At 42.6% G+C, this 12,401-nt stretch overlaps 1 protein-coding gene across 2 annotated transcripts in view; it reads right to left on the bottom strand.

The window, feature by feature from the left end:
* The window catches only part of SLC41A2 (solute carrier family 41 member 2), a 325,633-nt gene that overhangs the window by 67,549 nt on the left and 245,683 nt on the right, over window positions 1-12,401 (bottom strand). For both annotated transcript variants that reach the window (XM_069229008.1, XM_069229009.1), the window contains exon 8: window positions 12,066-12,145. In XM_069229008.1, coding sequence (XP_069085109.1) covers window positions 12,066-12,145 — 80 coding nt within the window. The remainder of the gene's footprint in view (window positions 1-12,065; window positions 12,146-12,401) is intronic.

The following is a 12,401-nucleotide window of genomic DNA, read 5'->3' on the forward strand; positions in this document are numbered from 1 at the left end:
TTTTCCAACTGCTAAATTTTAGAAGAATTTAGGAATGGGACTGCAAATGTAACCAGTGCTTATGTAAAGCACTCCAATCTTCTGGTCGAGTTTGCGCTCTATAAATAAATAAAAAAGAATCTCCCTCCAGCTTCACAAGCAGAGTCAAAAGAAACTAGAGGGCACCAGAAGAAAAAAAGCATTCGGAAGAAACATGGTCATGTAACCATATAGCCAGCCACAAGAGGGCATAACCACATGAAAAGAAAAGAGCAGAGAGCATTGCAGTGTAACTATATATTCAGTCCCTAGAGGGCATTGTGCATTACCAACCAGTGCAGGCTTTACGAAGAGGTAAACTAAGTACAGTGGCTCTTGGTATGGGTAAGCAAGAGAGGGTGGGAAAGGAAGTGGGTGCAGGAAGTCATTGCAGGCCATGAGAGTCGGATCAGGGGGGATATGCAGATTACAGCAGAGTTTCTGAGATTTTATGATGAGTTAAATAGCTGCTTGGGTGGCAAGAACCAAAGACAGATTCAGGAGTTTCTCCAAGACATTATGGTTCCAGTACTCTAGAGAGAAAACGCACAGGAGTCAGATAAAGATAGTAGTGTGGTAGAGATAATTGGGGCAATAAAGGAAGTGTAGTAAGGGAAGGTGCCTGGACCTAACAGCCTACCTATAGAACTCTAAAAGGGAATGGCTGCTACATTGGCACCACATATGCACAGGCTGTTCCAGGAAGCAAAAGGGGACAGGGTATTGCCTAGAGATCAGCATAAGGCCACAATAATAGCAATATTGAAAGAGGGCAAGTCACCAGCGAGTGTGCCTCCTTTGGCCCATTTTGCTGCTTGACATGGAGAGCAAAGCTAAGCTCTGGCCACAAGTCTAGGCACTGTCTCAGGGGGGTGATCACAAACTTGGTACACCTAGATGAGTCAGGGTTCATACCACATAAGGGAATGAGATTGAATATGAGGCACCTGGTTGGCCATATAGAAAGCATGGAGGGAGTATATGAACCAACATTTTTCATGTCTTTGGATGCCGTAAAGACGTTTGACCCCATGGAGGGATCCTATATTTGTGGGTGGGGGGGAGAGAGGGGTGTTAGAAAGGGTTGGTATCTGCTCAACTACATCAAATGGGTGAAACTGTTGTAACATTAGCCTGGGACCATAGTTGGGGTAAATGGGTTCTAGTCAGACCCACTTCTACTCCAAAGAGGGACCCAGCAGAGCTGCCCATTCTTCCCTATGCCTTTCACCCTGGCTTTAGAGCCCCTTGCCGGCTGGGTTAGGGAGGACCAATTGGTGCATGGCTTGGGATGGGAGGAGGGATGGGATGAGCATATATCACTGTTGATATCCTCCTCTGCACAGGAAAACCTGATGAAACAATCCATAGAATTCTGCACATCTTTCAAATGTTTGGCAACTACTCAGGATACTGAATTAAATGGGGGAAATCCTGGTTGCATCCACTTACTAAGTAGAGTAGTCACTATGCCCACTTCCATAAGATTGTGATAGACAAGAGGGCTCAAAATATCGTGGCATATATATCGCCAAGGTCCCAGAACAGTCTTGAAAGCAATTCTTTTCTCTATTAGACCAGTTTAAAAAGGATGCAAAACAGCAGAGATGCTCCCATTGGGCCCTACTTAGTTGCGCAGCTCTGTCCATGATGATTATCCTCCATAAAATGCTATATGTACTCCAAAACACCCCATTCAGGATCTCTCAGGAGTTTTTTGGGAGGGTGAAGGCTGAGCTTTGGCTTCTCCTGTGGAATGGGGAGGTGGCAAAGGTTGCCCATAACCAAACTTATAAGGGGTGTCAATGATGGGGTATTACACTCCCAGATACATGAAAGAGTAATTGGGCCACGCTGATAATTGATTTATTAATGGACATTTCCCGCCAAGGAGGAGCCATCACTGAGGGCCAACAGAAGGGCAATGGGGGAGAAACAATATCTGGCTGCCATGTACAGTTCAAAGCCTTAAGGGGGACTTCCAAGCCACATCAGAGTGGTCATAACCTTGGCAGTGGTGAGAGGGGTCTCGCTGGCTTTGCTAGGTGGGACAACATTAGAATCAGTACACTGGAGGATGTGTGGAGAGAAGGGGCAATGATCCTGTGGATGACTCTACATGAGGAATATGAACTAGCAAGCAGAGGCCTTTGGATGCCTCCAGATTAGACATGCACTGCACACACATGTACAAGAACCCACCGAGATTAACGATCCATTACCACTGGAGGATAGGTTGCTCAGTTAGCCTCTAATCACACAGGCCATTTCTGTCACATACAGGAACATTTTCAACAACTTCCCTGACCCACTGACCCAACAAAAAATGGCCTGTGAGGATGATCTAAGTGAGCATGATGAGGAAGGGGGAAGCACAGAGATCTGCGGTGGAGGTTGCAACCCAAGCAGGGTTCAGGCCAGTGCAACTCCACAAATTACATAGGTCCTACTATATAAGGGTCATTCTGTTTAAAATGGGGCGAGTGATGTTGAACATATGCCTAAGAGCCTGTGGCCAGAGGAGCATCTTTTTCCACCTGCTCTGGGAGTACTCCTCTCTGGGACCCATTTGGAGGTGGGTGGGAGGAGACTATGCATGCCTGAGCCAGTTCACAGGTCAACAAATGCTGGCTATGCATGGGGCCACCATGTTGAATATCTCGGGGAGGGAGATCCTTCAAAATACCCCAAAATTCTTAACCCTTTGGCTTGATGACAGCAAAAAGAAACATTGCCAACCAGCGGGGTTTTCCACACCCACCAGACTTGAATAAGTGGATAAAGTCACAGACTGGTGTATGTTAGTTGAAAGGCAAGCCTATGAGGGCAGAGGCTGCCCTAGAAAATACGCTAAAATATGGGATGAGGATGTAAAAGAGAATACTGGAGACGGAGAATGTGGTTAAAGCCCTTAGTGATATGTCAAGTCATTCCTCATTGCTAGGGGGGGAGTGAGAGTGGATGGGTAAGGATCCTGTGAAAAACCAATGTCAATGTTGTGTTACAAAAATGGAAACTTAATACAAAGTTTAATAAAAAAACGATATGGATGATATTGGTTCAGCTGCCAAAACTTCAGTGCCTCTGAAAGTCCACTATGGTTAGAATTTAATTACTCACAAGTTAGCTCTGTCATTGTGACAAACCAGCAGGAATGGGTCACATTTTGCAAAGTGGCATCATCTGCTACATTAATTGTGTTTCTGAAAATCTCTCTGATAGTGTCAGAAATTATGCCTGTGTAATAGCATGCATCTCAATGAAGCTCTGTGTGAGAGAGGCTGGGCGGGACTCTGCGTCTGTGAGGAGAATGTGCTTGCACTGGAGACTTTTCAAATATAACAGCTATATGTGCCTCTATACATGTCAGGCTACATTTGTGAGACTGCTTGTGTCAGAGGCTCACTGTGCAAGCCTTTCTTATGCAAGCAGATGAACTGCAACCCTAAATAACCTGTCCACTTCCCTGAGTCAAGCTTCGTATTATCAAGGTCCAATCACCTCAGAAACAGCTCCAGCATCCAAGACAAAACTCTTATAACCCACCTATATCCCATCAACTGAGCCCAGTCTACTGGTTAACAACTATAGCCCCCACATCCCCTCAAATATCAGCCTTATCAGATTCCCCTGGTGCACTCCATACATCTTCCTCACCCCTTTACTCTCCATCTAAAACTTGGTTACTATACCTACTTTGCCTCATTCACCCGTCCAAATGCATCCTCATACTATGATGTGATGTTACCCCTCCTGAGCCTCCTTAACCCTTATTACATAAAACATTAAGTCCTAGCAAAAGTAATACTTAATTCCCTTCCTTCTTTGTTCACCAGCTCTATATGTTTTCGATTTTATTCAATAATTTGACTGCTCAAGAAATACATAGCCCTACACCCACTAATTTGGTCCTGTTTCACAACTCCCTTTCTTCCCTATAACAGATTTACGTCTAGTTTTTAAGCAAGTCACACTCACCTTAGCAACTCTTGCATATCAATCCCTCTATGATCTACACTTAAGCAATTCCACTCCAGGGACTGCCTTCACACACGTTTAATTTCAACATAACGACTCCTCTTACCAGTATCCTTATCCTTCTTGGGTTATCTTCAGGGTTTAACATCCTTGAGAATCCAACAAACATTAACTACTCTCTCCATCCTTCGCATCAGTGACCCAGCACTCCTTCTCAGTCCTCTAGTCCTCTTTGAACTCCTCATCCACTGACACACCATCAGTGGATGTCCTGAAAGCTAATTTCTCAGAACTTTATTTTCTCATTCTTCAAAACCTCTGCTGGTTACATTATTCCCTCTTTTAGATAGTCACATCTCCTCTGCACCACTTTGTCACGACAATCAAATGTATTTCTTAGACTCTTCCTTCACCTCCAACCAACACTTTCCATCTGACAAACAGTCATCAGATAAAGGATGGTCCTGTCCTTCCTGTACCTACAATGCTTCAAGGCTGCAATAATCTATTACCCAGCATCTTCTTTACCCTTCCCTCTGACTTCCTCCATCTCTTTCCCCTGAAGTATGTTTTTCCCCTTTCTCGGTAAAAGCAATCTTGGCACTGAACTGCTAAATAAGGCTGGTGTTTTTTTATAATCATCTCTACCGCCACAAATTTCCAACTCTTGAACATCAAAAAAACTTACCTCCTTTCTGTCCTCATCATCTTTGGTGAGCCTCCTGCAGTGCTCACTCTACTGCCTCATCTTTGCCACTATCACACTTTTCAACATCTTGGACAGTCACCTCTTTTCCCCATATCCATCAAGTCTGCTGGCCTTCAAGACTGTACTGGGCCTCTCACTCCTTATCTCTTAGGGAAACTCTCTTGCTATATTCCAACACAAGCACTGCATTCAGCAAACCTCAGCCACATCTCCGTCCATAAGCGTGATCCCTAAACTTGCCCACCATTCTCAGTGATCGCCTTACTGAAGGATACGAGTCTACGCTAAAGTCCTTCCTCCAGGTCCTTCTCTTCCATCTTTGGGACATACGCTGCTTAAACTCTATGCCCACCCTTCACCTCACCATGGCTCCTGCCACCAGTAAATTGAATATTCATGGCCATATATCCAATTCAATAAATATTTTATGTTTTGCACTACTCCACGCCAATTACCTTCATTGGCTATACTAATTACCACTCTGCTGCAAATGTCCTTATGCTCTGCTATGATAATATACACTGTATTCCTGGTCAGAAGGGTTGTTTAATCAACAAGTAAAAATGTAAACTTTGCATAAAGGGAGGCTATGAAACTGTATTGTATATCTCTAGGAATCCATGTTAGCTGTTTTGTCTGTCTATGCCTCCCTGGTACCATCAATGGAGTAACCGTACAGGAAAATACTGTTTTCAGTTCTCATTACGTTACTACCAATTAACCACTACTTGCGTATCCAGCTTTGTTGCTAAGTAAAACACGTTTGTTCAAAATGTACTTATGTGAGTAAATACATTCAAAATTAAAAAATATTCTTTTCAACCTGTTTTTTGCCCACATGCCTGGTAGAACATAGGCAGACTTGAGCCATATGATTCTCAGCGGGCAGCAAATATAAAGTCTATCTGAGCAACACAGTCAATAGTCAATGGCAGGGTTTTATCATCATCATCAGATGTCTGTAATTAATATCTGCAAATTTCAAAATTATCTTGGCAACATTCATCACTTGGAGTAGGTTTGGTATAATATGCTTTAGGAATAAGGATAGTACTGTGATTTGCCCTCACTTGGGCATGGACTATGATCATTGTGGGTTCTGAAAGATAGACTGTGTAACATGGCTTCAGTCTTATCTGTATGAAGCCCTTGACCTCAAATACAACAGATATTAGGAAGTCCAGAGTACTGAAAGTAATGTATGTCACACTTGCTCCTACTTCCGTGCACATGCGCTCAAGGGGTGTGTCAATCACTGGCATCCGCAGGCAACGCTGCCCTTCACAACGCATCCACATCTTGTAGTCAGCAAATAAAACATAAACACAACACATATGCGACTCAATCGCTATCACTGCCGCCACTTGCCCAGCTCAAGAACACATTTGAAAAGAACAGACATGAGTTAATCACTAATTACGATAGAACATTTCAGCTTTCATAACTCAATGAAGCCCACAGTGTTTTATGGTTTTAGGGCTACAAGATTGTTACTCTCTACTTATTATTAATTCTTGGTCCTAATTTCTCCAGTTTAGTGGCGGTTTCACAGTGCTGTTCATCAACACTAGACAACACGTTCTAGTGAACGTGATAGTAACTATTTGTAATAACAAATGTAGTGTTGTCATGAGATAGAGTCGATCTTGAGGTTCAACGTGTGATCATACTCCACAAAAGATTTTGGGACTGAAAACCCTCTGGAAGTTAAATTTAAAACCCAGTAATGTAATTTATATTACATATTCAATATGGATGCTGCATTACACATGGAGGAGGTATGAGTGCTGGGTTATTAGGTACACTAATAACATAGGGTACGTGTCTGCTTTTGAAGATACGTTTAAGTTTGTTGATTTAGATGCCTTTTCAAATTGTGGGTTGTCCTGCAGGTTCGGAACAATGCAATATATTTTGGATGATGATTGGTAGCTATAGTAACATTCTCAATCTAATGAGTGGTACATTTACATTGAAATAGCAGGTATGGACTGATTTTGCATGCATTTTACACACGGAAGTTCATTCTTTGACTCCACAAGCTTGTGTAGGACTATGGGGCCATATGTATGAACACATTTTCCCATTGACACAGAATGGGCAAAACCCTCTGATACATATGGCCCATGATTTGTACTACATTCTTGGTGGTTGTAAAATATTTAATATGTGGTCCTAGTGTAACTGCACCCTTTTTGCACAATAATAATGACATAAATTGGATGTTGAAGGGTTATTTTTGTGAATTGGTTTTCCACTTCTTGCCACTAGGTGATATGGTGGTGGTGGTATAGTAGATGTTTTAATGAATACCTTATAAACAAAGGCTTATGTGCATTGTTTTCAGCCCTGATGAAGTCATAGCGTTAATCCCAGACTGACCAATTGGAAATCTACCATTAGAAGATTTAAGTATTGATGATCCTGCAAAAGAAAGGATTTGTTTTGAAATAAAATTTCCTTATGTAGAAATAAACTGGTCAAGGACATTCTGTGGAAGGAATTGATTGGTGAACAAAAGTTCCTCACAAAGATATTCATTGCTTAAGGACTTTTTTGTGGTAGGGGCATGTGCCCTAAAAATGTGTTTGTTATTTCAATCTTAGCACTGTATGAAGGGAAGGTGGGTGTTTCTTCCCATTTAGGTGCATCGCTTGAAAATACTTGTCATATTTAAGATTTGTATATTATCTCTGAGCGCTGATTACCTGTGAATACACCCAGAGTTTGTGAAAGTAATTTAAAATCCTCCCCAGGGTATATTATGATACGAAAAGATAGCATGCGATGGGGAGGGCCCCTTTGCTGTCTGTGCTGTAGTGTGCAGAGGGAACCTTCTTGCACAAATTATGGGACTGCCCGCACATTCAGGGGTATTGGAAGATCACTGAAGAACTTGGCAAAGTCCTGGGTGAACCTATCCCTCTTGAACCCAAGTTTATTCTCCTAGTGATCCCCAACGATGCTGACCTTCCTAGGTCTAAGCTTAAGTTTTGTAGTCTGTAACTGATGGCAAAAGGGGGCTTGGCTCAACACTGGGGTGCTGGGCAATGCTCGACCCTACTGGAGTGGAAAAGGGGCATGGACATTCACATTTGGGCATTGAACTACGTCAAATAAATCATCCACGCTACCCAGGCCCACTGCGGGCCCCCAGGAACTGTTATAAATCAGTGTTAAGAGGGGCGATAGGGGTAGATACAATCCCTTTGGCAAGGGGAAACTTATCAGTTGTGAAACACAATGGCAAAACAGGAATAGGCCACATATTCTGGGCCTCCAAAGAATCTCTCCCTTATCCTTTGCAAAAATGTCCCCGACAGCAGTCAAAAGGTCAGGAATTAGGGTGCAGTTAGTCCACATGTCAAAATTTGTTCATGGAACGTCAATGGTATTCAAACGCTTTTACATGATCAAGAAGTACAATCCTTTTTTCAGGAACACAATATTCTCCTATTCCTGGTCACAGAGTTGATTGCGGTGTCCGGGTACGACACCTCATACATTCCAGCAGTGTCCAATAGCAAATATGGCCACGCAATGGGAGGCCTGTTGACCCTGATTTCCACGGCCTTCATATGCAGAAAACCTCAATCGATATAGAGTCAAATTGGATCCAGGCAACCAAGATCATAAGAGGCAGACCACAGTGCAGCCAACTAAATCTAATCCTTATAAATGTGTATAATCACCCAAAAAAAAGCTCTTAGGGGCGGTAAATTGGAAACTCTGGGTGAATTTATCAAAACCATACTGAGACAATACCAGGAGACCACTCTCATTGTTAGTGGTGATTTCAATCTTAATCTATTGTCCCCAAAAGGAGGAAATGCAAAGAACCAAGCTGCAAGTACCCACAGACATCAGCTAGAGAAACTAGGTATGTCCTTACTAAAGGGAAACAGTGAAAAGGACTTTCCGGCATCTATTACCTTTGTAAGTGGGAAAAAAAAGTTCAACCATTGATTACACCTTCATAAATTCCTCTGCAAGGGCACTAGTAAAGAATTTTCAAATTAAATACAGAGTAGAGAACGAACATTTTCCACAAACATTGGAACTAGCATATAAACCAGAGTTGCTACAGCCATCGAATGATTTAATAAATCCTCCAGAGTTGTTTCATCTTAAGAGATTGAAATGGTGTGAGAAAGGGAGAGCATCAGTGATGGACGAGGTGTTCCTGTTGGCTGGAGCCCTGGTAGAAAGAAAAACACTTGCGGATATGCAACAAAAGGAGCTGACCCTCAATGTGGTTTGGAACAAAGACTTGGCCGTGCTATGTCGCTGCTTGTTGGCAAAATTTCCGGCCACCTCTAACTCAAACTTCCAGGGATCATTCTACGTACACAACAGGGGCCGTGTTTGTCAACCTTGGTTCAACAAAGATTTGCGCAGCCAGAAATGACAAATTGTGCGCCAAACCAGGAAATTGGTAAAAGCGATCCAACGGGGAGAAGGCGAAGAAAATCACATTTTATGGATACTGAAAAAAATTATTGTTTCAATTGTTGAGCTGCAAAAAGAAGATATCAGGAACATGCATGGTCCAAATTATTATGGGCAAGCCGAATGTCAAACAGCAAGCTCTTTTGGGGGTTGGTGAACGATCTGACAGTAGGGAAAAGCAGACATCACAACTGTGGGATAACTCAAGCAGCCTGGGTGACCAATGTCAGTAGTCTGTATGGGCTGACAAATAAGCCGTCAAAAGGCGGAGCCAGGCTTCTTCCCACAGTGAACCATCGGCAAGCAATAATCAATTACTAAATCTCCAAGCCGAGGGAAGGATCTTAGACACCGCCGAAAAGGAGGATCAAAAGCAAGTTTGGAAGCTAGAGCAACTAGTCGGTCTGATTAAGAAATTGAAGTCTGAAGGGGCAGCTGGACCAAATGGACTTCCGAATGCAATCTTCAAAGCTGACCCAGTATATTGGGCACAATACTTTCTGCTACTCTTCAACTATATTGCCCACTTTAACTGGATCTCAGAATCCTGGAGAGGCAGTATAATACTTACCGTCTATAAAAGTGGAAACCCCACCCTCCCTTCAAATTATAGGCTGATAGCCCTCACTGATGTAGAAGCCAAGCTATACGGCTTATGTTTGCTGCAGCATCTTCAAGCCTGGGCTGATGAAAACAAGCTACTCCCAAGGTTTCAAACAGGATTCAGGGCAGGCATGGGAATGTCCCCAAATTTAATTCACTTTCCCTTACAGTGGAAAAAGCCAGTCGCAAGAAGCTGGGCCTCTAAGCTTGTTTTATTGACCTCAAATCGGCCTTTGACTGGGTTCCCAGGGAAAGGTTGTGGGCTAAGCTGGCTAAATAGGGCATTCCCAACAACCTACTGAGGGCCAGTATAGATCTCTACACAGATACTTGGCTCCAGATTACAATCAGAGACTTTTCAAGACTAACAAATAGAATACCCACAAAATCTGGCCTAAAGCAAGGTTGTGTTCTGGCACCAATTCTCTTTAATCTATACCTGACAGACCTTGCTGGCATGTTAGCACAAGTGAATAGTCTTCCCTCGGCACTGGGTTCAAAGAAAATTGGGTTCTTACAATATGCAGGTGGCATCATCCTGCTGAGCCATACCCCCCAAGGTTTGCAACAAATTTTATCAGCACTTAACATCTTCATGGCCGAGCAAGGTCTAGAAATTAATCTGGAAAAAACGAAACTGATAAGATTCCTTGGGGCAAATTATAAACAAATCAATTGTTTCCTGGGAAAGAAAAAAGTGGAGATTGGGCAGTCATACAAATATCTAGGAGTCCATCTTGAACCACACCTGAAATGGAAACGCCAATTACAGTCAATCAAGGCAAAGGCCAACTCAATAACATATAGCTTTAACCTGCTCAAAACTGGTCACATTTATTAAAAATCATGCCTGCACAGCTGCTTCCAGCCATCTCCTACAGGTCAGAAATATTGAAGGGCCGTGAGATTGATACTCTGAATAACAGTCAGGTTAAAACATACAAGGCTTTTTTTAAATCCCGAAGAGTGCCTCCCCGGCGCAGGTTAGACTGCAGATGGGCTTAAAAAAATCAAAGTTTCCAGCGACAGGGCGCCTTCCTCAAAATATCATGGAAGTTGCATGCTGCAGAGGATTCTACCATACTCTACTCCTGCTGGCAAGAAGTGCAGGCGCAGCAACTTGGTAATATGAAAGGAACATGGGGAAGCTACCTAAGCCAGGTTATCATTAACCTTGGAATGGAAGAAGTCTGGAAACGTAACATTGGGAAGACCGAATTTAACAGATTAGTTAACATTACTGTTCGCTCGCTCATCATAGATAAAGCCATTCTGGACAAAAGATGGCATGCCGGGGCAGTCCTGGGGTCCTACTGGACACTGTCCCCACAGAGGTACTTGGCCGTCCACTTTTCTGCTCACACCAAACATCAATTCCTGTTCTACCGTATGGGTTTCTTCGACACCAAAGAAGATCGTCCCTCCTGGAAAGGCTAGCATATCAACCAAAACTGCCGCCTATGCGGCTATAATGAAAAATCTTTGCTGCATGCCTTTTGTATTTGTCCCGCTTTAGGTCTGGAAAGAAGAAAATTGTTAAAACATGATTTTATAGCCAGTAATATCTGTTCATGTAGACTGGCGGTAATCATCTGGCTCAAGGGCGAGTCAGTCTCATTTTGCTGTAAGGGGGTAAACTTTTTACAACTGCTATGTAAGAAATTGAACAAAGGGGACTGGGAAAAATTGCTGCAGGTTAGTTCTTAAAGATTGAACTCAAGCATTTATTTTGGTTAGAAATGATTTCTAGCTGTTTAGCTTTTTTATCAAGTGTTAATTTTATATTTGTAGTATGTTGTTTTTATATTGCAATGGTTTTTATAAATCGAGCAATAAATCTGAAATCTGTAGCACATTATGGTCGAAAAAGTTACATATGCCTGCAGGGGTTGCCCCAGTAAGTTCCCAAAGGTTTGGGTTTGGGGCAGTTGGCTGTCCCACTACTCCCCAGAGATACCGGCTGATGATAGGGAACAACACAGAGCAACACCATCGGGAATGGGGGCTCAAGGGGTTGCACAGAGGTGAGGTAATAGACCGGTTTTCATTTCCGGTATCAGATTATTGGCAGACTGTTGTCTGGGTTTGGAATGTTGTGTCCCGGGGGGGAGGGGTGGAAAGAGGGAGGTTAATGTTGAATTTTCTGACCAGTGTTCATACTTCGTTTATGCCGGCAATTATACGTCCATATGCACTTTGGTATTCTTCTGTGCTACTAATGCATCTTTTTCTAGGTATCAATACACAATAAACACATTTATATGGAAAAAAGACCGTTTCTGAAAAGTAGCCATTTAGGAAAACTCACCGTTAATGACTGGAGTGTAAACAACAATGCCAACCAAGTTAGGATCCGATACCGTAGTGTCTAATATAAGGCCACCAATGCTACAAAATAAAATAACATTTTATAATTAACAGATAATTAAAGCAACCTCGCAAAATCGTATTTCCTTTCAACAACAATGATTTAAAAAAAGTAAAACTTAGAAGTGTTCCTACTTTTTCTGGGATTTCTGTAGCTATGGTTTTCGGCATATGTCAGAGAAAAACTTTGAATAGCTTTGAAGTTCTTTGTTTTAATGTCCTTGCCTATGATACACAGGTAAGTCTACAGATCTGCTCCACAGAGCACTGAAGACCT

Source organism: Pleurodeles waltl, chromosome 4_1 (genome assembly GCF_031143425.1).
Source record: "Pleurodeles waltl isolate 20211129_DDA chromosome 4_1, aPleWal1.hap1.20221129, whole genome shotgun sequence".
NCBI lineage: Eukaryota > Metazoa > Chordata > Amphibia > Caudata > Salamandridae > Pleurodeles > Pleurodeles waltl.